Below are 25,620 nucleotides of genomic sequence, written 5' to 3' on the forward strand. Positions count from 1 at the left end.
AGGAGCCAGGGAACGCAGGGGCAAGAGACTGAAAGAGCTGACGACCGAGCCCAGGCAGGGAGGGCTGCCGAGCTCCGCTCTGGATTGAGGCGGGGGCTAATCTCGTTGGCCTCGGTGGAAGTTGCAGCCAGTTACCCCAGGGCAGCCTTTGGCCCAGCGTCTCCGGGTTTAGAACCAAGTGGATGGCAGGGGAAGGGGTGGGGGGTGCAGCTCGATTCTGGAGCTGGGCTCGCTGCCATCCAGGTGTCCCAGAGCGCCGGATGCCTCCCGGGCGTATCCTGAGATGGATGGCAGGGGAGGCTACAGCCCGGGTTTGTGCTGTCGCCAGCTGTTCCCGTTGTTGAGTCGCATTTTGAATGAGACAAAGTTAGGAAAAAAACCCACCCCTGTTATAAAACTAGATTCTGGTCTAAATCCTGGTGGGCGGGGAGCTGTGCTAATCCCTGGGGTTATACACGGCCTGTTCTCTCCGCGCCCCAGGAGCTACCCCGAGTGGGGGCCGTGGCAGGAGAGTTGGCGGGACGTGTTTCACTGTCCTCACCATGCTACCCACGCGGGCTGAGGAATGGGGTGTCCCGTACCCAGGCGATCGCTCGGGGGAGAATTTCCGAGGTCGGCAGGATGTAATTACCTGCCGGGGGGCTCTTGTGGACGTGGGATTGTCAGGGAGCACACGGGGCGGGGGAAAGGGGGTCAGGGGGGCCTTTGGCTCTTCCAGGAGTCAGCACCTCTCTCAGCACGGCGTCCCTTCGTACCTGTGCGGTCACTGAGTCACTGCTGACTCAGAGGGAAGTGCGCCCCCTATGGAATCGCCAGTGCCGCTGCTTGAAGCAGGCGAGGTTTTCTTTGAAGCTCTCCTACCCTAGTTCTGCACAGGCCCTGCCTGGCTAGGTTGCTGGGATCTGCTCCCAGCCCAGCCTGGAATGGACACAGACATTTCCTCTGCTCCCGCCTCTCCTCCACCCAAACGTTTTGTGGGTCTCGCGGTCCGGGGGCGGCTCTATGTATTTTGCTGCCCCAAGCACGGCAGTCAGGCGGCTTTCGGCGGTGTGCCTGCGGGAGGTCCGCCGGTCCCGCGGCTTCAGCGTACCCGCCGCCGAATTGCCGCCGAAGCTGCGGGACCGGCGGACCTCCTGCAGGCACGCAGCCGAATCCGCGTTACCAGCCGGACCTCCCGCAGGCGCGCCGCCGAAGGCTCCCTGACTGCCGCCCCCCCGCGGCTTGCCGCCCCAGGCACGCGCTTGGTGTGCTGGTGCCTGGAGCCGCCCCGTCGTGGTCTGACCCTAAAGCAGGAAGCTCTCCCCAGCTCGGCAGTCAGAAAGCAGAGAGCTGCCTCCTTTACTATGGGTGTTTGTAGCTTACAGGAAACTGTAGCTTAAAACACTCAAGCTAATGAAACCAGAGGCCCTGGCAAGGCTGGGTAGGGGGTCTAGCCAGTACGTCTCCCCGCCCTGCGGTGCCGCGGGGAGAGAGGATCTTTGTCTGGGTACTGGGAAGGGAACTAGGGGCGTTCAGTGAAAAGACAAGGCGGCAAATTCACAACTGATGAAAGAAAATCCTTTTTCACCCAAGGTGTAAGTAGACAGTGGAACTCCATTGCCACAGGAAGTCACTGAGGCCACGAATTAGGCAAGATTCAAAGGGCTTGGACGTTTCTCTGGATGACACCAATCCAGAGCTGGAATAGTTCACCCAACATACGTTTTGGGAAAGCGAGGAAATTCGAGCCCATCTCCAACTACTAAGATGAAACCTAATGTTGGGGCCCTTGCCTCACGCTCCGTCCTCTGAAGCATTTGGGGCTGGTGCTGCTGGAGACAGGCCCCTGGACTAGACGGACCTTGGTTCTGATCCAGTCTGGCAATGCGTATGTCTCTGCACTTCCAGGCCCCGCTCAGCCCCCACCCCCAACCAGCACCGTGCTGCTCACTCCTGCTGCTGCAGCTAGAGAAGGTGGAGGGTGGGCAGGCTCACTAGAGGGTCTGGGCGCTGCGCTCAGGGACTCGGCCCATGTGTGCCCTAAACTCCCCCATCGTCTTCCCCCGCCAGCCCCCAGCGCTGACTCTCTCAGCAGGATTTGCAGCCAGGAAGCGAGGGAGGCGTGTTCAGTAGGCCACCGGACTGATAGGAAAGCCCCCCCCCCCCCCGCCCGGCCCTGGAAATGTCTTGGGGTAAGCAGGGGTGTAACCAATGGGGATTTGGCCCCCCCGCTGTGCTATGGGCAGTTCCTGGTGCCCTACCCTTTGCCAGCTGCCGGGGTGGTGAGATCAGCCCCGCTCGGGCCAGCTGTGGCTGCGGAGACGCTCCAGCACCCTGGCCTGCCCGGGGCAGGGTTGCTGCCGGCAAAGGGGCCCGTGGAGAAGGGAGGCCCAGCCAGTTTCAGCAAGTACAGGTTGAAGCTTCCTGCAGCTCCAGCGTAGCTCTTCCTGGGCCCGCAGCAGCGGGAGCCGTGGCGAATTCTCCAGCTGCTTCTGTCGGGAGACGTTAGCCTAATTAAAACAGCCTTCCACCTGGCAGATTGGTTATCGGCTCCCGGCTGCCAGAGAGCCACCGGGGCCGAAGGCTCTAGCCCAAAGCATATGGCTCCAGGAGCGTGTTTGAGAGCGAGGGCATGAGCCCGGAGCCCAGCCGGGGCGGGCGCACAGAAACCAAGTTGCCTTTTCAAGGAGATTACCTGGGCAAGGGCCACTCGTTGCCCCTGGGCATTTCACTCACTGCCTCCGCCCACCAGATGGGCGCTGCCATAGCCAGCTCCGTGCCCCTCGGCGGTGAGATCTAGAGCCAGCCGGAGCTGGGCCGGAGCCGGGAGGCAGCGAGGAATGTGATGAATAGGAACAAAAGGTCTAATATGCCATCGGATGGGGTGAGTGGAGCCAAAAGGTTTTCTGCTGACCCCGCCACCGCTCAGCCCCGTCCTGGCTCCCTCCCTCCCACACATACAATCCCTTCTGTTGACATGTCAGCATTTCTTCTTGCTCGGGCCACCAGGTGTGGGGCCTGCTTGGGGGCTGCCAGCAGCCAGGTCGGTGTGGAGGGTGTGAAGATCTATTTGTTTCACAGAGGGCTGGGGGAGGAGGTTGTTAATAATGTGTAGCTCCGGTATAGAAGGGCTCTGCAGCCGTAAAGCACTTTACAAAGGAGGCAAGGGAAAACAAAAGAAAGGGAAACTGAGGCACAGGCAGGAAGTGACTCGGCCAAGGTCAACCAGCCGGCCACTAGCAGAGCTGGGAATAGAAGCCAGGTCTTCTGTGTCCCCGTCCAACGTCCTGTCCGCTAGACCACACAGCCTCCTGGTGTGATAGTGCATCAGACCAGGTTCCCCCGTAGAGATCTTCCCCTTTCCTCTGGGACTCCAGGGCCCTTCTGATGGGCCTTCCCGTTTGGTTTGTGGGGAGCGATGTTCAGTGTGGCTCTAGTGCTGGTTTGAGGCTGGACTCCTTTATTTGTGCCGGGAATGGGTCCAGAAGCGGTGCAGGCTTTTCTGGGGTCTGGTCAGTGCTTGCTGTTAAGTGGGCCGGTTCATGCTAGTTACGCTAGATTTCATTATTCTTATTCTCTGTGCTCCGTTGCGCTAGGTGCTGCACTAGTACATGGGCAGTGTCTACACAGGAGTTGTTATAGGCGGGAACCGAGGCCCAGAGAGAGGAAGTGACCTGGCTGTGGTCATATGGGGAAAGCTTTCTCTCATGAGGGCTTTTAACCGGGGAAGGAAGGTGTCTGTGATGCACCCCCTTACTCACTGCACACAGCTCCCCCCCATGCTGCCAATGCCTTGGCATTAGTGGAACAGGTAAGAAAACACTTTGCATTGACACTTTCCATCTCTCGTCACCGCCGACCTGGCCTGGATTAATACCAGCATCCTGGGAGGTGAAAGCTGCTCCCGTTACCAGTCACTAGCCAGTCAAGGAGTGGAAGTCAGCTAAGAAACGCATAGTAAAAGAAAAGACTTCCAGAGCTCCAGTCTGCTCCGAATCACCCCTCTATAAATCCAGAGTGACTCCATTGGATTTACACGGGGGTAGCTGAGGTCAGAATCTGATGTACCGTGTTGGTCTATGTGTCTAACCTATATTGAGCTCATCAGCATGGTATCTTGGCACTCTAGGAACTGGGTCTGTTTTCTAAATGGGAGCCTGATTCTGATCTCACTGGAAGAGGTTTTACACCCATCCATTGACTTCCTGATTTACCCAGGGATAAGCTTGAGGAGAGTCGGGCTGTGTCAAGCAAACGGCCCCCCGAGCTGCCCCATTTCACCTCCTCTTTGCCCCGGCCCTACCAGATCAGCAGGCGCTGCCCGACTGATGCGTTGCAGGCCGGGAATCCTGTTGCTGCTGTCTGGACATTAACGGGCTGCAAAGCGGGCTCGGGTGTTTCTGTCCCCGAGCGTGCTGCACCAAACCAACCCCTTGCATTAGAAACCAACGGGGCCCCGGCGAATGAATCCCTGCTAGGGTGAGGCCTGGCTCCCCTGCCACCGCGCGGTGCCGCTCGGAGCCCTGCGCTCAGAGACTTACATTGACCCGCGGCAACTCCACGCCAGCAGCAAATCATACAGTGCTGTGCTGGTGAAGTGATGGGCAGGGTCAGTTCTCCGCAGAGTGGCCGGGGGGGGAGGGCATTCCACTCCTTTGCAAAGGGGGGGGCCACCCCCTTCTCACTCCGGTCTATGGCCCCCTGCTCCCCTCTCAGCCTCCGAGGGGCATCACCTGCTGCTGGCAGAGCCAGCGACTCAGGGCACAGTGGGATGGGGAGGTAGGAGAGGGTTCGCTGGCCCTGGGTGCATGCAGGTGACTCCTTTCCCCCAAAGGCTGAGCCAAGGGCGGCCACCCCAGATGCCCCGGCCTACGACTGGGCTAGGAAGGCAGCTAGGAATTGGTGCTTGTAGTTGTTTAGCAGAACTGTTCCTCTCCCTCCCCTCCCATCTCCTGTGGCCTGAATAGAACAGGCAGCGGTGGGAAAAGCCACATGTCCTTTAGCTGGCAAGAACCCAGCTGGCTCACCTTGCTGCACGGTGCAGGACACTGTCCCAGCTCACTGGGGGTGTCTGACCCTGCTCTGGAGTCCCACCCCCCTCACCCTAGCCCCATTGATGCACCGAGCTTTGCCAGCGTTAGCCCCATTTTGCCTGGGGGAAACTGAGGCACGGAGCGATGAGCGACATGCCCCAGGTCGCCCGGTGGGTCAGTGACAGAGCGGGCAGTAAAACCCAGGGGTGCCCCCCTCTAACCACTAGACAATGCTATCTGCCTTGGTGGGTGCTCTCCACCTCGCCCGTGGGCGGGTCCCGCCTGCCTCTGGCCACGAGCCGGCTTGTGGCCCGGTTTCTGGGGTGGGACAGGTGGCGGTGGCCTGGCGCAGCGACCCCGGCAGCGGCCCGGGAAGGGTTAATGGCGAGTTTGCTGCTCCTGCAGACAATTAGTGCCATCTCGCTGACAACGCCACAGTGAGCTTCCAGCCTCCTCCACCTCCCTCTTCCCGGCCATTTCAGCTGTTTATTCTGAGCCTTCACAATTGGGATTCTGACTGGAGGAGTTGGCTCCCCTCGCTGCCCTCTGACCCGCTGTTGCTGTGGAAACTGGAGCCAATGTAGGACTCTGATGGCAGGATTACTGAGCCTGAATTCACAATCTGTAAACTCCCTTGAACATATAGAGAGCCGCCCCCCCCACCCCCGGTTCCCATGGAATCCAGCTCCCGTCCCATTCGGAGTCGGGGCGCTGAGTCACGTGCCACGGCCCCAACAGCCCTAATGCCAGAGCCTGCCCTAAGGGGGTCGTGCTCCCCATGCCAAGGGAGGGAGCGTGGGCCTGGCAGCCAGAACTCCTGGGTTCAGCTCCCAGCTCTGGGAAGGCCCAAGGGCTAATGGTTAGAGCCAGGGACTGCGGCTCTGGACTCCTGGATTCTCTTCTCAGAACAGCGGGGGGGTGTTTTTGTGGGGCTAGAACAAGAGAGTGGGTGCCAGGACTCCTGGGTTCTATTCTCAGCTCTGCCCCGACTCTCTGCATGGCCTCGGTCAAGTCTTTGCCCCTGCCTATGCCTCAGTTTCTCCAGCTGTAAAATGGGGCTAAGTGCCCTTTAACCATCTCACAGGAGTGGGGTGAGCTTTCAGAACTTGAGCTTCCCAGGCGAGCCAATGACAAAACCTCCAGTGACGGCCAAGGGAGCAGGGCTGGGCTCAGCTCACTGCGGAGCGGCAGAGGGTTCAAACAGCCTGGCCCGGGCCCATCGCTGGAGCACTTGAGTGCCCAAGATGGCGCCCACGGGCTGTTTTGCAGGCTCTTTGGGGCTGGTTGGCTCGGGGGGGATCATAAAACCTCCTGCCCTGTAATAGCAAGCGTCTTCCTTCTCTCTGCTAGCTCTCCGGGCTTCCCCCAGGCAGCCTGCCTCCCGTGGAGCCCCACTCCCATTCCTAGGGGTAAATCCCTGAGTCTTGCAACTTTTCTTCTCCCCCCCTCCCCCCGTGGCCTCAATTCCCCCTCCCAGACTCGGGGCTCCTGACAGCTTCTTGCTGGCTGCCTTCCCGCTTCACTCCCAAATCTCCCCACCGCTACATAAAGCGGGAGTGAGCGGGGGGGCAGGGGAGAGCTCGGCTGTGAATGGCCTGGAGAGAGCCCGAGAGGTAGAACTGATAAATCCGCTAGCCCTTGATTAGAGCAGCACAGCTGCCTCCCTTTCCCCTGCGCTGGGCGCGCTCCCTCTGCCCAGCTCGGTAGCCAGACCGCCCTGCCCCAGCCCAGCTCCCCCCAGCCAGATCCTTTGTGCCTTCACGCGCACGACCCCATTGGCTCCGGTGGGGTTGGGCTGGCAGGAGGGCTGCAGGGGGAGACCCACTCCGGTGCCCAGGAGCAGAGCTCGCTGTTTTTTCTTGTGCTGCCCGCTCGCCAGCTGGGGCGCAGCCCCCGTGAGGACCCCGATGCCGCATCCCCCACCCATCTCACCCCCCGCGTGCCACAGACAGAGGCAGCTGGGCGCGTGGAGGACCCAGGGAGAGTGGCCAGCCCCGAGGGGCAGGAGAGGCCTCAGTCTACTGCCAGGTCCTGGCTCTGCCCTGGGAGCCATTGCTCTGTTCCCTCTCCTCCCCCAGGCTCCGGCCCTCTGGCCTTTCCTGAGCCGGCTGCTGCTGGAGAAACCAGACCCCTTTCCCACACTCTGCTCCCAGCCAACTGCCCCCAGCTGAAACCTGAGCCAAAAGCATCTGCAAGCCTCATGCCCCAGCTGACATTCCAGTTGTGAACTGAGCCCTCCCCTCCCTCGCCCCCTCCCCATCACTCCTCTCATCTGCTCCCTCCTTTCCTCTCTTGCATGCTCCCCTCCCCCTGTCTCCTCCCCCCCCCACCTGCTCTCCATGGATTTTCTTCAGGGCTGCGAGCCCGATTTGGCTTCTGATTTCTCCCTTCCCTCCTGCAGGCACCTTAAGTCTCTCTGGACCTCGTCCACCCTTCTGCTCCCTGTTCTGTCCAGTGCTGCAGCCCAGAGATTGAGCGGGGGGGGGATAAGCCCTTGAAAGTCTTGAAAACAGGGAGCCCTGTCCCCCATTTTAAAGGTCACCGCCTCTTGCTCATCCCGGGGGAGGGAGGGAGAGGCCTTGTTTGGCTGCGCCCCTGGCTGGGTTGGTGGCTAAGTGTCAGGCTTCGTGCTCCGGGCCACTCAGAGAACCCGGAGCTGCGTTAGTCACGATCAATTAGTGCCGCTTGCCGCCCCTCCGTTCTCTGCGTCTCCGCGTTGTGCCGTTCTGAGCGGGCCCCTTTCGGTACCGATCGCACCCTGCGGGCGCACGGTGCCCCCCAAAACCCCTCTGAGCCAGGGCACAAGCGCTGGTGCCGCAGGGACAGGCAGGGCGCCCTCCGTTGCAGCAGCGTAGTGTGTTGGCATCCTGCAACGTGGTGCCCCGGGCTGCAGCGGGCGCTGGGGACTCAGGAGAGCTGTTGGGAAAATTGGGGGAATGGATGTTTTTGGTGCCTCGCTTCCCGACCAGCTTTAGTCAATGCGTTTTGTCTGCGCTAGATGCTGCGTGCCCCAGTGCAAACTCCCCGCTCTGCGTCCAGACGCTCGGTCTGCAATATACCGCAGCAAATGCCCCCAGATCTGCCCGCAAACACGCTGCTTCCCTGCCGCATCCTGCTCCGGGCTGCCCTGCCAGCCAGTCTGTTGTGCATCAGGCGGCAACCAGCTCCGTCTGCACGACAGTCAATTTTGCTGCATTATCCTGCCCAGGTAGGACGCTGGGCTGCGACCAGGCATCTCATTGCCAGACAAAGCCCAGGAGCCCGGTTCTCCTCGCTCTTCCCCCGGGTAAATCCAGGGGACGTGCGCTGAAGTCAGCGAAGATCAGAATCAGGCCTCTGGGCTTTGGAAGGGGCTGTGAGCAGCACAAGGCGGAGGGAGGAGCCCGCTCGCTGAACTGTGGGTCGAGTCAGGGTTGGCAGGAGCCTGCCCCTGTTGACAGGCATGGAGATCCAAGCTCCTTGCCCCTCCTCGTCACATGCCACTCAGTGGGCAGGATTCCCCTGGGCACAGCTGCACCAGGGCGAACAAAGCTGGTTGCAGTGTCCTTCTGCATGCTTACAGCAGGGCTGAATTTGGCCCAGGCTGTATTTCCTGGGGGACGGAGCGGGGGGTGTCTCCTCGAGACTCATCAAGGGACTTGCCTCAGGTGCAGTGACCGCCCACCTCAGCCCCCCAAACGACACAGCCCCCTCGCTGTGCCCAGTAGAGGCGTCGCTGGCGTTGAGCCGAGTGCTGGGAGAACCTTTGTGAATGGTGTGTCAGGCCCTAAAAGGGAGCTTGCGTGCCACAGCCGTCAAATCCGGCAGAGCTGCACCTGCCCTCCCCAGGCCGGGCACTTAGCTACGCTGCCTGGCACTGTGGGCATTTCCCCTGGGGTCTGGAGCCTCCAGGGCTTCCACCGCTTTGTATCAGAAAAAGCAGGAGGCGTCCCCAGGATGCCAGCCCCACCCTCTCCCTCCCCTCCGTTGCTCCACCCTGCCCCAGGTGCGGGCGAACCTGGAGGGAAGGGCTGGCTGGACTCTGCTCTTTGGGGTGTTTTGTTCCTTGTTCCTTCACAGCTGTACCTGTTCCCAGATGTGTCTGCCCCTTCCCATTCTCTTTGGTCCCTTCCTCTCTTTGCATCGTCATGGTGCAAGGTCCTCCTTACCCTCACCCCTGCCTGCCTTGGGGTTTTGGAGAGCAGTTTGCAGTTCCCACTTCTTGAAGACGTGGTGCTATCGCAAAAAGCAGGGGCACGTTCAGTCAGCCAGCACCATACACCTGCCGGGTCCATCTCCGCCATCACAGCGCCCAGCCAGGCAGGACTCCGGCACTTCGGTGTCCTTTGCACCAGGGACTGGGGAGATCTGGACGTGTCCTCTCCGGGGAGGGGGGGAGTAGTCCGTGAGGATGGATCTCGGTTTGCCTGCGCCTCTGTCCGTAGCGTAGCTGAGGGTAAAGGCGGGTGAACAGAGTTGGCCCACTTCCCATTTGGGGAATATGAAGTTTACCCACATCTCGCCCTTGGTGTCCACCATCGCCGCTGGCCTGCAACACCAGAAAGCTTAGTTCACCCTCCCCTGCCGCTCTGGCTCTTGGCCTGCTGTAGCCCTGCTCTGAGCAGCTCTGTCCCAAGGGCTCGGCCTGGCAGGTCTGCGTGGGCCTCCCCGCCGAGAAGGAGCTGCACGCACAGGCCAAGAGGCGCTGCTGGTGCCTGGACTCCGCTTCCTTTGGAAATGGGTTGTTACTTCTCTCCCAGGCCTAGGTCTTCAACTTGGGGTTTCCCCACCTGAGACCCATCCTGTTAATGTGCGTAAAGTGCTTTGAGGCACTTGGAGGAAAGCCCTAGAGAACGGCAAAGCCATCACTCCTCTGCAGCTGTGGGATCACCGGCGTCATGACAAATGCCAGCAGGAGGTAGCCTCCTGGCAGGTCACGCCCCGCCCAGTGCTCCGGCTGGATATTCAGTTTTTGCCCAGCCCTGGCGATCTTGTCACGCCACCAAAGCTTTTGGTGACGGCTTGATTGCTGGCCACGTAGCCCCATTCATTGGTCAACATGCTTCCGAATTCATTGGTCTTCCTTCTGAATAACATGGCCGTACCAAGAAAGCTGGGGCACGGACTCCCCCAAAGCGGCCGTGGCTGAGGTTGGCCCCTGGTGCCCTGGTTTTGCCGTCACAGGTGCAACGTGGCTGCTTTGGTCGCTGGGCATTTACTAGGAGTGGTATTATTTTGTCTCTTGGTGGAGCTCTCAAGCGTCACCGGAACCCATCGACAGAGAGCGAGCCAGCCTTCAAAAGGAAGCCACTCCGTCAACGCCCCTCAGCAGCTGCGTTCTCCTCAATTAGAAGAGGTAATGGAGCAATTTATGGGCATCTCCAAAGTGATGCGTGAGTGACAGGCTGCATACAATCAGCGCCGGGGCTGCACCAGCAACTTGTGTTTTTCCAATTTGAATGGAAAGCTCCCTGGCAAAAATAATAACAAATCCCCCAGTGCGGCAAGCCGGCCTCTCTCCCCAGCTCCATCGTCAGCTAGGAGTAGGGCTGGGTCCCTCCGTTCCTTGCACTAGGGCTGGGACTGGTAGCCTGGGATAGGTGCCCAGGTTCAGGTTTACTCCTGGAGCTGGCAATGCCATGGCTGGGGTGGGGTTGGAGGAGAGCTCCTTGCAGCACCCAACAGTGCCCCCTCTGCCCACATAAGGAACAGCATTCGCTCCAGCCCAAGGATGGCGACTGCAGTGCAGAGGCGTGGCGGGGCTGTTAAACGGAGAGGATCCTCCTGCAAGTGCGAGAGATGAAGGGCCTCGCTGCTGGGTCTGGTTTGGGGAGGGGGGGCTGGGAATCAGGTCTCCTGGGTTCCATTTCTGGCCCTGCCGCTTGCTTGCTGTGGGATCTTGGGCAAGTCGTGTAATCTCGCCACGCCTCACCGGTAAAACATGTCTGATCATACGTACCTGCCTTGCAGGTGTGCACGAGGGATCCCTCACTGGTGTGGGGAAAGTGCTCTGAGATCCCGGGGCACAAGGCTCTGCACAAGTGCAAAGTGGTTGTGCTCTCCTCTCCGCGCCGTTCTGCCTTGGGGCCAGGTGTACAACGCTCTGGGAGGGGTGGGCATGCGGGGGGTTAGGGGACAAGGAGAGTGGGGCAGGAAGGATTCCAGGAAGCAGTGGGGTTGGGGGTGCTTGGCGCGGGAGGAAGGGGGGCTGGGTGCCGTGGGGCATGTGATTGAAGGGACAGAGGGAAGGGGGGAACTGAGCAGGGAGGGTGGAGGGGACGTGAGCGGGGAGGGGGTCTTGCAGGTGAGTAGCTTGGACGCGGTGCAGTGAGAGATGGAGAGTTCGGGGGGGCAGTGGGGGACCTTCCGGGCAGCGTCCTGGTGATACCTGGGAGGTGGGGCGGCTGGAGAGGTGGAAGCTAGAGGCGCAGCCCCACAGGATCAACCCCGCCAGCCAGGGGAATAGACACAGCTTCCCTCCACCGGCGCTCCCGCTGCCCCCCTCAGACCTGCCCCCACTGGGCACAACGGCAACCCCCTGCTGGGGACTGAGCCAGGAGCTGCTGGGCCCGATCCTGCCCCTCACCCCCAGTACAGTGCACGGCTCGGCTCCAGCAGCCCCTCCCCGCTGTGGTGTGAATGCCTGCGCGAGGGGTGGGGCTGGGGGACCCGGGACGGCTCTCCCAGCTCAGTGTCCCACGGGGGGAGCTCCAGGGAGCATCTCCCGTTCCCGTGGCCTGCTCCCGGGGATGGGACCGGGTGCCGTGGCTAGCCGGCCTGGGTCTCTCTCTCTCTCTGCAAATGGCAGATGGGGAGCTCTAGCTTGTGTGTGTGTGCTTCACATGCCTGACTGGCATGCTCACTTAGGCGTTATGCTGTCCCTGGCTGTTCACCTCTCCAGCCGCCGGGATCTGTGCAGCAACATGCCTCCTTTGGCAGCCTCCCCACAGGCCCCTCTCGATCCCCGTCGGCCCTTCCGAGCCTCCTGCGCCGACGTCTGGGTCTCCCGGGAAACCGGCTTCTCGGCCTGGAGTTTCCGCTCAGCGAATGCGCGTCTCCGAAAGCCCACCAGCGGGCTCGTAAATCCTGCCGGGGAATTCTGCCCTTCTTGTCTAGCTGGTTTCTAAAATTGGCTGAGGGAGGGACCTGTCCCCCCTCCCCCTTTATCTGCCCTCCTCCCCTGCCCGGTTTGCTGGTGAGTCACCAGCATGGCAGGCGAAGTGCACAGGGGCTGGGCGGATTGAAACCCAGCCTGGGTTCGTTGCGCTCACGCTGGCCTAAAATAAGGACGGCGTGTAGGGGTGGATCACCTGGCGAGGGCGGGTCGGCGCCTGGGCACTGCCAGCCCACAGACTCGGTTCCGCGGGCTAGGAGGGCAGACGGGGGCATGGTAGCTGGGGACATGAACCACTGCAGTCGTTCGCCTTGCACACCTGAGCCAGTCTCAGGAAATGGGCCCAGCGATTCCTCTGCCTCTCTCGCTCCCTTGCCGCCTCTTTCCCACTCTGTCCATCACGCCCTCCACTGCCCGCCCTGCAGCTCCCTGGCTCTCTCCTCCCCCCGCCCCAGAGCTTCCTGCTCATGGGGCTAAAAGCCGAGCTGGGCACACAGGTGACTGGCATCCGTGCAGGGCGCTGCCTCACCCGCCTGTGTGACAGAGACACAGAGCGTGATCGCTCTGCCTCCCCTGGGTCTGTGCATTTCCACCCTCCTGCCCCTCTCCCCCCCGGCGCTGGGGAGCACCGCCTCTGGAGCTCTAGACCTTGGGATGGGCACGGTTCCAGCTGGCGCCTTCCAAATGTTACTGGCCTCCCAGCATCCAGCCTGCCCAGCGTTAACCCTCTGCGTGCCGTAGAAAGGTTAGAGCCTGTCCACCCACCAGCCTCCCCCACCACACACAAACACACAGCCCGGCTTGGCTTCCATAGCCAGCCTGAGATGGGAAAAGAGTCCCCTCCCTGCGCAAAAAAGCCAGCCTCTGCCATGAGCCGGCGTGGGGCGGGCGCTGGGCAGGGATACACCCGCGCTCGGCCTCATGGTCTGTCTCTAGGGGGGGACCTTCTGCAGATACATGGGGGCAGGGTGGTCGCCACCGTCCTGCCCAGAGGGGGCAGTGGTGGGCACCAGGCCCAGGCGTGGAGCGTAGGTGACTGGGCGGGGCGGGCCCGAGGTGGGAAACAACCACACCTGGCACGATAAAGCTGAGAGCAGAGGCAGGCGTCGGCAGGGCCGCTCAGCCCTGCAAGGCATGCTGGGCCAGGGAGCTGCTGGAGGAGAGGAGCACCGGGGCGGGGGAACAAAGCTGGCACTGAGGCAGGCAGCTAAATTTAGCCCCTTTCCCTGCTAGCTCTCTGAACTGCAGCTCTGTGTTCCAGGCGGCCGAGGTGCCACGGCTTCGGCAGTCCATCTGTCGGCTGATTTCCCAAGCCCCACCTCCTCCGCCGAAGCACCTTCCCTGAGCCCCTCCGAGGAAGGGGAAGGGGTGGGGAGGGAAGGGGCTGGAGGGAGGCAGGCCCGGTCGCTCCACCTCAGCCAGGTAGGAAACAAGGGTCCGAACCCTGCCCAGCTCCCCTGGATCCAGGGGCGGTGAGGCAGGGAAGAATCTGGCCTTTAAGGATAGAATCACCCGCCCCCCAAGGGGTGGCTGCACCGTTGAACCCTGCACGTGTGGGGGGAGGCTAGTTTGTTGCCTGGCAACCCCTGCCCAGACCGACTGGCTCCAGCGGGAAAAGGCCCCTGGGCTGACTGGTACCAAGCGGGCCGAGCATCAAAGGCCCTGTCTGCTCCAGGTGAGACGGAGCCGAAAGAAGCCACAGGCTGGGCCCCTTGGAGCGCGCAATGCCTGGGCTGCGTCAGCGGCCCCCCTTGACAGCTGCCCGAGCGCTGGGGCGCCCCAGGAGGAGGTCGGTCAGTCTGTCTGTCCATCCAGTGTGGCTGCAGCAGCAGCATCTCTCGTGGTTTCCACCCAGAATGGATGGGGAGACAGACGCGTTGAGCTGCTCCTGGGTCAGACGGGCTCCCTAATCCTTTCCCACCAGGCAGTGCTTGGGGGTTGGAGGTCGCCCGAAAGCCCAGGCTCCCAGAATGCACTGCTATGAGCCGCATTGGTGAGGTGCGTGGTCGGGGGAGGAGGCCGGGCGGTTCTCTTAGGGTCGCCGTGTGACGGCCGTGCTGAGCCAGGGCAAGGGGGGGTGAGAAACCAGCTGTCTGGTGCCATTGGTGCCCCTGCGGTGGTCTTGTCTCCTAGCGGAGCTGCCCCCGAAGGGAGCACACGCCTCTCGCAGCACTGGGAGAACAGCCTTTGTGGAGCTGGGCAGCAGGGTGGGCTGCACCCGTGTGCCCAGGAGTGGGAGGGTCATGCCCACACGCCGGGCCCAGAGCGGGCGAGAGTTCTTTGGAGCGAGGTGGTGTTGAGCCGTTGAAGTCAGTGGATCCACGTTCTCATGGGGGTCAGTCAAGCTGATTGCAGCAGGGAAGTGTTGTGGCTGGAGAGGGGGACAGAGGCTCCCCGGAGCGTCACAGAGGCAGGAGGTGCCTGCCGTCAAGATCTCTGGGATGCTGCTCTCTGTTGGGTGAGAACTTAACTCTCCACTGCCTGTGTCTAGCGCAGAGCCCTGCATGGCCGGGCTTTGTGCATGGGCTTGCGTGCACTGCCCAGATCCCAAGTGACATGCCAGAGTCGCGAGGAAGGAGGGGACTGTCTCTAATGCACCCTCCAGGGGTCCCCATCTTCTGGAGCCTGCATTACCCCTGCGGGGGCCAGCCAGGTGGCTGTGTCCAAGCCTGTCGCTGTAGATGCTCCACAGATGGAGGCTTCTACCCCTTGCCGAGAGCTAGCTTGTCGCCAGCTCCGTGTGCCAGGTCTCCCACCCAAATCCAAAGAGTGGGAGTTTCCCAGGCGGTGCCCGTAACGGGGCCATCTGCCTAGCAATTCTGCACCCCGCTGCTAGGCTCCCAGCGCCCGCCGTGGAGCATCTCACATGTGACATTTCGCTCCATTCGCTGTCGCCGCTAGAGTGGATCTGGGTTGCGGCCATCTCTGCTGGAGAGAACTTCCCTGGCTCGCTACCCGATTCCGCTCCAGGCAGCAGGGCACCATGGGACCTAGCTCTGCTCCCGTGGACTAGAGCTCCCGTGAGCTATAGGTGTAGCTCCAGGAAACCCATCAGCTGAGGTAAGTCTGCTGGACCCGTTACCCAAGATGAAACACTCTGGCCACCTGTTCTGTCTCCTCATGATAAATGCCAAAAAAAAGAGTCAGCGGTGGAAGGCTCGAGTGTCGCGAATAGTGATGGGAGCACGGGGGGAGAGGGTTGTTCTTTTCTGCAGGATGATGGCTATCGTTAAGGTCAAACAATCCCTCCGTGCGCACACCCCTCTCCCCCCAGTCCTCTGCTGTTCCACCTCCAAAACCCTGGCTGCCCAGCTGAAATGAACTGGATAAAATGGCTTTCTCGGTCTCCACCTGCTCCTCAGTCTTCACGCAGCCAGTCTGCAGCCGCGTTGCCGACTCTCGTGGTTTGAGCGCGAGTCTCGCAATGATTTTGTGGGTTTCCTACAGCCCCAGCTCCTGGAGTCATGGGAGTTTGTGAGAACCTCCATTTTTATTGGGTGTGGGGTGGAGGGATAGTTTCTCGCGTGGGAACACGCAAGACAAATACAAAAGACCGCCACCACGTTTTGAGATTTAAAAAAAAAAATCTTGGGGTTGGGGGGGGGGGGCGCATCTGACTCATGATTTTTTAACACGGGGGTTGGCCATGCTGCCGCCGCCACCGCTGTTCAGTGAGAGCGGCTGCCCCTGCTGAAAAGTAGAGGAGATCTGGAAGGCTGTGGGCTGCCCCAGGACCGCAGCAGGAATGGAGGGGCTGCAGTTCTGCTCTGGTTTGCGTCAGTACAGAAGGGAGTTGGCAGAGATGGGGGTGGAGCTAGGCATGGTCTAGCCGGGGCGGTTATCAGGTCAGGATTCTGGGGCACTGAAAAAGCTGTGTGGACAAATTTCTCTTCTGGGGTCTCTGCCCTCCCCCGGGTGTCTGTGTGAATGGGGGGGGGAGAAAGCCGAGGGTTGCAGTTGCTATGCCGAGGTACCCCCAAACACAAGCTCCTTGGGGGTGGTCCTTGAGAAAAGGCTGGAGTTGCGAATCCAGACCAGCTCTTCACCGACGCGGCGAGCGGGAGCGCGCCCAGGCCGGTGGGGGGCTCAGTGACGCCTTGGAGGAGTGGGGGCATCGGCGAGGCGAGCCTCATGTGCAGTAACATGGACAGGAGGTGCCAGGGGGTGAGAGCAGCCGAGCGTGTGCCTGGTTCATCTCCTCTGGAAAGCCTGCTGCAGCGCCCTGCGGGGCTGGGCAGCCAGCGAATCCCGGAAGAGGCTTATTCCTGAATCCAGCATCCGTCACAGGCGGGTCTCTGAACACCATGTGCATTTGCATCCAAGGATTTGGTGACAGGAGGTCTGTGGCTGCACCGTCCCCACTGCCATCAGCCCCGAGTCCTTCACTGATGCTCTGTCAGCTGTCTCACCAGCGCGGGAACGGGGAGGGGGCGATCCCGGGTAGTTCTTCCGGTTTGCATCTTAAGCCCTCAGTTCTCGTTCTCAAAGCCCCTAGCTTTGAAGGAGTCTGCGTTTACAAAGTACCGCCGCTTGCTTTTGGGATAGCATCGCTCTAGGGCAGGGGGAATCAATAAGCGGCCCGCGAGCCAAATCCGGACCGCCGGATACTTTTGAACTGACCCCGGAATCTTCTTATTGTCGTTGATGTTATTTTTTATTATTTTCTCTGGTGTCTGGATCTTGGCTCTACCTTGACCGAGAAATTTGGACCTTAGCAAAAATCTAACTGACTACCCCTGCTCTAGGTGCCCCGTTGTGCCAGGCACTGCACAGAAACAGGGGGTGAGGCAGGCCCTGCCCAGAGACTTTCCGATCGAAATAGACAAGAGGCAGGGTTAACACCCCATTGTGCGGATGGGGAGACAAGACACAGAGAGACTAATTGGTTTTCCCGAGGAAGGTTGTAGCAAGGCCAGGGATTGAATTTCACCCTGACGAGTCCCAGTCCACAGCCATCACCACCACGCCATCCTTCCTTTCGCTCCTCCACCTCCCTCGCTTCCCCCACGTGCCGCAGAGCACTCAATAGCGCAGTCACTGTGATGACGGAGAGGGAGAATGAGCTTTGGAGGGTCGGGCAAGGGGAGGAAAGACCTGCAGTTCGGCAATAGGCAGCGAATACAGCCGGGAGCTGCAAAGGAGAAGGCTCTTGCACCAGATGGCAAGCAAAGGCAGTTGAGGAATGGAGCGGGAACAGAAATGGGCACGGACAGGAGAGGGACAGAGGCGGCCATGGGGCCAGATTCTTCCTGGGCATCAGTGTGTCGGAACCGGGACTGACTGCCCCGAGGAAGGTGATTCTGGGTTTTTCTTTTGGCGTTTCAGTTTCCCTATTACACCGAGAATGTGGATTTGTTTCTCTTCACAGCCCTGCGGCCCGGGGTGGGGTTCGGACCTGACCAGCCCTGGCCCGGGCATTTTTCATCTGTACTTTGTTTCTTGAATGAAACGAAACAGAACCCCCCGGTTGTGGGGGTGCGCCCGGGGGGGGGGGGGGGGGGGGTTCTGGCTCTCCTTCCCCCAGCCCAGCGCAGAGCTGTGGTGGGTGGCACGGGTGAATACTTCCTTCTGTTCTCTTTTGATATAAAGCAGCCCATTGGATGTGTGGGGAATCGGTTGAAGTTGGGACTTTCCCGGGAAAACCCCGGGGCTCCCTGTGCCTCCCCACCCAGGTAACCGCTGAGCTCCTGCCCCCGGGACGCTACACACCGTCTGCTCCTCTCTCCAAGTGACCTCCACCTCCCCACCTCTCCTCCGCCCCGTCCACCCTGTCTCTGTTGAAGGCCTCTTCCGCCCCCCACTGCTCTGAGCCCTTCTCTGTGGCTTCCCCCCCACTGCTGAGGTGTCAGCGTGGGGGACATGGGCCTGGGAATCCAGGCCGGCTGGGCTGGGCTGCTTGCCTCACTGTTTGCTTTGGCTCATGGCCCTTCCCTGATTTCCCCAGCTGTGGAAGGGGGGTGATGAACCTGCCCCACCATTGTGAGCGCTGGCGGGGGGGAGCGGTGGTGGTATTTGCACTGGGATGGGCGTGATGGCTTTCCGAGCTAGCAGATGCTGGCCTTGGACGTGTTCTGGAAAGGCCCAGGAGCACGCTAAGGGCAGGTCTATGCTGCAGCCACGGGGTGCAGGGGGAGCGAGATGGGGAGCCACAGGCGTGCAAGGGGGCAGGAGGATGTGGGGTGGGGGGGCAGGGCTGCGTAGGGCCACAGAGGGGAGTGCTCCTACAGTTTTGACTCATGTAGCTTTTAAGCCCAGAAGGGCCCATTAGATCATCTCCTCCGACCCCCTGCAGAGCTCAGGAGAGGAGCTGAGTGCGGGGAGGTTAGACAAACACAGAAACCCTCTGAACCCACCTGCCGGGGAGTCAGCACCCTGCTGATCTCCATCCATGTCAGCAAGCCCTGGCCCAGGTCCCGGGACATTTGTTCGATGGAGCAGGTTGGGGCCGGCGGGGGCTGAGCAGTGACTGCCGGGGGCATGGGGGGCCCACAAAGCACCATCTACAAATGGCCGAGGGGCAGAAAGAGCAAGGAGGGAGCAGCTTTGTTTGGGGTACAGCGGTGAGTGATGGGGGGGCGTTGAGAGAGCTCCACATTTGCGGTCTCACCACCCCAGTGGCCCCCCAGCAAGGACGGGCACTGGGATCGTTACGAGGGGGGGAATAATTCTGGAGCCAAGGACAAATCGGCCGGGCAAACTGGGAAGCCAGGGAAGGGTCAGGTGGCTGCGCCCAAGGGGGCCAGCGTGTGGCGCTGTTTCAGTGCAACATCCTGGTTAGTGAAGGAATTAGCAGGCGCAGTCCAGACCCGGCAAATGTCTCTAGCGCTCCAGTCTGCACAGCTGCTGGGTGATTGCTGTTTGTCTGTCCATCCCCGTGGTCTCCGGGCGGGCCCTGGGCCTCAGTGCAGAGCCTATCCCCGTGGTCTCCGGGCAGGCCTCAGGGCCAGTGCTCATCCGTGTCCTGCAGGGCATTCCCACTTGGATCTCATCTCCATTAGCTCCTCCGATGGCTGCGCGGAGCAAGTCCCGCCCAGCACTAGGTGGGGTTGGGCTTTCAGCTGGGTTGATGACCACTCACTCCCCTGCCTAATGCAGTCTCCCCGTGGCACCGCTGGCCAGCAGCTGTCTCATGGGTGGGCGAGCGGCAGAGCGACGCCTCTCCGTTACCCCATCAGCCTGGTGCAGGCGTGCGGGGCTGGGCTGTGGCACTGACCAGCGGGGCTAGTCCTCGGGGCAAACAAGCCCTGTCCTAGCTCTCCCCCTCCGCGCTTGGCCCAGGCCACCCCGTCCGCCGGCTGGGCTCAGAGCCGGTCAAGGTGGGCCTGAACACAGCTGGCTCCCACCAGACTGAAATAAACACCTTGAAAGAGGCCATGTCCTTCCCGGAGTCACCTCCTCTGGGGGGCGGGTGGGGGGGATTAGAGCTTCAGAGGGAGCCCCCAGTGCCCCCCATCCCTCCGGCGTGGGGCAGAGGGCGCTGGACAGCTTCCCAGGAGAGGGGAGGGCTGGCGGAGTCTGCGTTTCTGCTTCCTGCCACCAGGAAGCCTGAAACTGCTAAACTAATTAAAGATTTTCAGCAGCAGGATTAATCCTGGGCTGGGGGGGGAGGGGGGAGCTGGCGAGCCCAGATAGTCAGGAGGATATTGGATTTCTGAAAGGCGAGTCAGCACTCTTCAGGGCTGTTATCTTCCCGAGGCTCCAGGGGTCAGGAGGTGGGAAACAGAGGTGCCTGCAATCTCTCTCTCTCACACACCCCGTGCATTGCTCTTCTCTCTCCTTCTGTGTCTCTTCCTCCCTCCCACCCCGCTTCTCCATGCATCTCCCCCCCCCATGCATCTCTTCCCCCCCATGCATCCTCTCTCTCTTGTGTGGTCTCTAGTCGTGTTTTGTAACCAGCGAGAGAGAGAGAAAAAAATCCCCCTGGCTAACAACCCGGGAATGGTGAAGTCCAGAGTGCCTAATGCAGAACATGTGGCAGGCTGCCTGAGGCAGAGCAGAGGAGGTGAAAGTGAACATTGTGTGGAGAGCATCCGCCTAACGGGCCCCTCCCCCTGGGCCCCCTCCCCAGCCCACTCCCACCCCTCTCTGGGCTGTGTCTGCCAGCGCTCCGCACACCCCAGCTGAGGGGGGTTGGGCTCTGCCAGGCAGCGGGTCGGGGTGGGAGCTCACCACCCCCTAGGCACAAGCAGTGACGAGATGCCTCCCTCCCCCCAACTCCCTCTGGGCATTGGGGGCGGGCAGTGCCCGGGGCCGTCTGGGAGAGGAGCAAGAGGCTATGTCGCACGGTGCCCATTATATAACACGGGGGAGCGAGTCACAGGTCTGTTCTGGGGGCCTGGAGCCCCCCTCCCCCGCATTCCGGTTCTCAGCAGGCCCTGCTGGCCCTGTTGTGGGTGGGAATCCGGAGTCACCCCCCATGGAACGCAGAGGAGTTACTCTGCGTTCACACCAGGCTCGCCGGGAGCCCGCCAGGGTTATCTGCTTGAGCAAGCCTTGCTATTGCCCCATCAACGTCCGCGTCGCTGCCCCAGGGGACCCCCTTTCTGCGCTCGGCCAAGGGGGCTGCGTTCTGGTGCACCCCGGCCCTCCATTTGGAAAAGCCCCAGAGCAGGGGTGGAGGGTGGAGGCCGCAGTCTCTGTCCTGGCCAGGTGAGCATCCCCCGCTTGCCCATCATACGGCAGCAGCAGCTGAACCCGTCAGATGTTGCAGGTCCCCCATATCCCACCCCTATGCCTAGCACAGAGCCGTGTGCTCCAGCCCCTCTGCCTTTTGGGGGCCAGCAGTGGGGGGGAATCGCCTCCTGCCTCCCCTCTGTCTGCTCGGCAGCTGCTCAGGCCTGTGCCTAGTCGTTAAGAGGCTTTAATAACCCAGAGCAAGTGTGGTCTTGTTACAGCCAGAGAGGAGCCCGTGCAGAAGCTGGCTGGAGCTCTGTGTGTGTGTGTCGGTGACTGTGTGCGCGTCTCTCGGGGTGCGTGTGTGCGTGTGTTTGTGTGCAGCGTGTGTTGCCCTGGGTGTAGCCGGGTGACTCGGTGTCCTTGTGACTGGGTGTGCGTGGCATGAGCTTGGATCGCCCTGGCCACGGCCTGCCCTGATTTATACCAGCGTCAAGCTGGAGTAACTGCCCCGAACCCGACGTAGCCGCTCTTGATTCACTGAGATACGGCTCTGGTCCCATCCCAGTCTCGGCAGCAGGGCAGGCTCCCAGTCCCTGACTGGTTTTCAGTCTCTCCACGTTTCACTTGAATTAAAAGGGAAAGCAGCATGTGCGAGGGGGGGGGGGATTGGTACCCCGGGGGCTGTTCTGGAAAGTCGTCTGTGCGCTTCCTGCCTGCCTCTCCTCCAGCAGCTCCCAGCTCCGGGCACATTAGCAGCTGCATGAGAGACTAGACCGGTCTTTCTAGTGCATATTTTGCTGCTCCACATTGGCCCTTGGTGTAACTCTACACCGCCCAGGCCAGCAGCAGCCGCTCTCTGCAGGGCTGGAGACAGAGCTGCCTGCATTTCCCTGCCAGCCAGGAGACCCGAGGATGGGGAGGGGGAGAGATGTGGACTGAGTAACTGACAGGTTTGAATTCTCCTTCCCTGCCTTGTTGATAAGTTGTCACGCTAATGCAGGCAACAGGAACAGTCTGGATCATGCTATGTGTGTGTGTGTGTGTGGGGAGCAGACAGACACACATGGGAGAGGCACCGGCAGACACACAAAGATACAGAGACACACACACACACACACGTAACGATACAGAGGAAGAGAGACGGAGACACACGTACAAACGCAGACGCGGGCCCACAACCCAGGAGAGGCTGGTAGCCACACAATAACACCGACTCACAATCGCACAAAGAACGAGCGACACAATCTGGGAGAGATGGAGACAGAGGCATGCACGCATGCACACACACACACACACACTAGCGCCCGCACATCCGCACCAATACACAAAGAGAGAGCGAAAATCACAACCCAACAGCACACCCACAGGCAGGGGGAGCCCTAATGCAGAGCTCAGAGCCTGGCTGACTTCCTCCAGGGCTCTGGTAGATCCTGAGTCAGACGGACAAACAGACGCGAGCCAGAGAAGCCAAGAAAGTGCGAGATGGGGATGGGGCCGAATTGACGAGTGGTGGCTGGGCCCTGGAAATACACTGGAAATGTCAGCACGAGGCCTGTGGCTGATGCCGCCAGGACAGGCCGAGGCCCTGTGGACATCCGTGCGTCCATCCGGGCTGATGGAAAGCCGTCTGTGTCCAGAACGCTGCCCAAGCAGTGACCTTGGGCGTGGGGGGAGAAGGAGGCGCCGTCCCCCCTCACTCGGTGGCCAGAGGGAGCCTGTCAGTTCTCTCCAGCACATTTGGGTGGAGAGGGAGAGAGAGCGGCTTAGACAAACAGACAGTTGCAGACAGATGGGTAGGCGTGAATGCCTGTGCTGCTATCTGTACCCGCTCGCTCGCTCTCTCTCACACTCACACACGCGCACACAGGCTGAATAACCCTGTGGGAGCCTGTGTTTAAGATGCCAGAGTGGAGCACGATTCAGCAAAGGGCCCTGCTGGGCTCTCTTCTGCTGCTGCTGCTGCTCGCATAAGCCTCCCCAGGGCCTGCCATGCGGGGGGTGGGGGTGGGCGAGAGCTGCTGCCCCTTTGCGCCCCAGGCGCCGTCGCTGCCCCCCCTCCGCCCGCGGGAAGGGCATTTCTGGGCCCATTCACCTGTGGCTGGAACAAACCCCCGTCACCGCCAAGTTCTCCCTTGCCAGCGCGGGACCCTGCATTCCCCCTCGGCTCACGCACCCGGGCCTGTGTGCTGCTCTTTCACAGATGGGAGCTCCCTCGCCTGCCAGCCCATCGGCCTGGAAAACGGAGCCAGCCCGCCAGCCGAGTGGTTCCAGCGCGCCCAGGGCTCCGGGCTGCGCCAGCCCGACAGCGAGGCGGACGGCAGCGAGAGGAACTTCAAAGTGAATCTGCACTGCAAGCACTCGCGGCCAAGGTAATGGCTCCAGGGCGCAGGGCAGCCTCGTGTTCTCTGCGGGGGGGGGCCGCCCCGTGGTATCTGTAGGGGATGGGGGCAACCCCGTGGTATCTATAGGGACGGGAGCCCCGTGGTATCTGTAGGGGATGTGGGGAGCGCCGTGTTATCTATAGGGGATGGGGACAACCCCGTGTTATCTATACGGGATGGGGACAACCCCGTGTTATCTATACGGGATGGGGACAGCCCAGTGTTATCTATAGGGAACAGGAGCAGCCCTGTGTTATCTACTGGGGATGGGGGCAACCCCATGGTATCTATAGGGGACGGGAGCAGCCCTGTGGTATCTGTAGGGAATGTGGGGAGCGCTGTGTTATCTATAGGGAACAGGAGCAGCCCCGTGTTATGTACAGGGGATGGGGCAACCCCATGTTATCTATAGGGGATGGGAACAGCCCTGGGTTATCTATAGGGGGTGTGGAGAGCTCCATGTTATGTATGGGGTATGGGGGCAACCCCGTGCTATCTATAGGGGATGGGGGAGCAGCCCAGGTTATCTATAGAGGATGGAGGGAAGCCCCGTGTTATCTACAGGGGATGGGATAGCCCCATGTTATCTATAGGGGATGACGGGCAGCCCTGTGTTATCTATAGAGGATGGGGGAGCAGCCCCGTGTTATCTATAGGGGATGGGGGAGCAGCTCTGTGTTTTATTTTTCCCAGAGCACTGGAGGCCGGGGCCATCTGAAATTGGGCCTGCGGCTCTGATTCACGCCTGTTCTGGGGCAGCCATGCGGGTGGATTGTGCTGCCTGTCTCTCCCCTGCCCCTTCGGCTGAGCAGGCGTGCTGCAGACGGGCTGTGCCCAGGGTTGAATGGGGCCTTTGTGTTTCTCCCCCCACCCCCAGCAGCTGAATCCGGGCTGGGCCTGCCAGCGCTGCCTCCCCTGGAGCACCTGCCTTTGCCCCGCAGCGAGCGTCTCACTTTCTGCTGCAGCTGGCCTGGGGTGGGCGGTGAGCGAAGGGGGTGGCAGTACCTGGGCACTTCGCCCTAGCCTGGCACTCCGGACTGAGGATGGGCAGTGAGGGGTCAGGTCTGCAAACCCTCATCAGCCTGGCTTTGGAGCCAGCTCCGTTCATCAGAACGCCCAGCTTGGAGGGGACAAATGCTCGGCTCTGGGCTTTGCCCACCTCTGTTCAAGACCTCCACCTGTATTTTGTTCTGGGGGGGCACCTCAGTGTTTCTGGCTGTCTGATCTTTCTGTGCTGAACGGTGACCCCAGGGCTGGCGGGGCGGGGGGGCTGCAGGTTGAGATTGAGGGGCCCTGGCACAGGTATGTAGGGAACGCTTGCCTAGATCTTGCGCTTGCCCATAATAAGCTAGTGCTGCCCCTCACCAGCTATAAAACCCACCCAGCACTTAGCCAAAACCCAGCTTCGCTGGCCAGGCTGGCTGCTGTCAGTGACTCCCCATGGAGCCTGCCCCTTGAGCACGCTGGGGGAGCGCAGGCCCCGGGCCGCACGCTGCACAGAGAACCTGCCTGTGAATAGCCACCCTGGGCCGTGGCGACTTGCCCGGGCAGGCAGCCTGTTTTCTGAGTGCAATGAAATAACCCAGTCACGTCTGCCAGTGCCCCTCTCTGCGCCTGTGCAGGGGAGAGACAGGGCCCAATATCTGGAGCTTCCCCACCGCCCGGCACTGCGTCCTCTGTCCGTGGCAGTTCTGCCCCAGGGAGGCTGGTCAGTATCATTAACCCAGAGGGGAAATTGAGGCACGGGGCAGTGAAGCGACTGGCCCACAGTCCTGGTGTACCCGTTCCCCCCTGCTGCAGCCACTGGCCCGCCCCGCCTCTCCTCCCGCCCCGCACATAACGACAGCGCCGCTGCGTTTGATCCCTGCTGGCGCTAGTGCTTTTCCATGGGATCCTGACCCTTCTCACTCCACATCTGGCCAAGCGTTGCCTGGAAACGGCAGCCCTCAGCACCGGGTGTTCTCAGGGGGAGGGGGCGGGAGAGGAAGGGGAGCCAGGGCCCCTGCCGGTGTGTGAAAGGCAGGCCCCAGAAGCCAGGATCCTGAGCCGCGCCGTGGGGTGGACGACGCTGGAAAAGGAGGGACACGTGGTGGGGCTGAAATGGCCGAGCTGGGGCAGGCGGGGTGGAGACGGGGGCCTTCTGTCCCGGCCTGCAGAGGGTGCTGGATGGCGCAGCGCCCGGCCGGGCTCAGGGCCGGGCCTAGCACACGGCAGTGCCCAGCAGGGCCTGCCAAAAAGCTGAGGTCACTTCCTGCTGCAGCAACTTTCCATGAGCGGCGCCGGGGGCGGAGGGGCTTCGGGGCTGGGAGGGATTCGGAGCAGGGCAGGAGCCATTGAAAACCACGGGTGAAAGATGGGGAGGGGGCAGTAAGGCGGGGCGGGGGAGGAATGCTAAACAGGGAGCGAGAAGGAGGGGGTGCAAAGGGGGATGAGGCCTGGCGGGAGGGGGCAGAAGTTGACCCTCGGGTGTCCTAGCCTCCTTTGGAGTTCCAGCCTCTGGGGAAGGATGCTGAGTGCC

The 25,620-nt window shown here is 61.3% G+C and overlaps 1 protein-coding gene across 4 annotated transcripts in view; it reads left to right on the plus strand.

Annotated features, from left to right (window-relative positions):
• The window catches only part of AHDC1 (AT-hook DNA binding motif containing 1), a 100,404-nt gene that overhangs the window by 64,133 nt on the left and 10,651 nt on the right, over nt 1-25,620 (plus strand). For all 4 annotated transcript variants that reach the window (XM_026657108.1, XM_026657109.2, XM_026657107.2 and 1 more), the window contains one exon: nt 22,922-23,090. In XM_026657108.1, coding sequence (XP_026512893.1) covers nt 22,922-23,090 — 169 coding nt within the window. The remainder of the gene's footprint in view (nt 1-22,921; nt 23,091-25,620) is intronic.

This window comes from Terrapene carolina, unplaced genomic scaffold (assembly GCF_002925995.2).
Source record: "Terrapene carolina triunguis isolate 2854851 unplaced genomic scaffold, T_m_triunguis-2.0 Scaffold236, whole genome shotgun sequence".
Taxonomy (NCBI): Eukaryota; Metazoa; Chordata; order Testudines; family Emydidae; genus Terrapene; species Terrapene triunguis.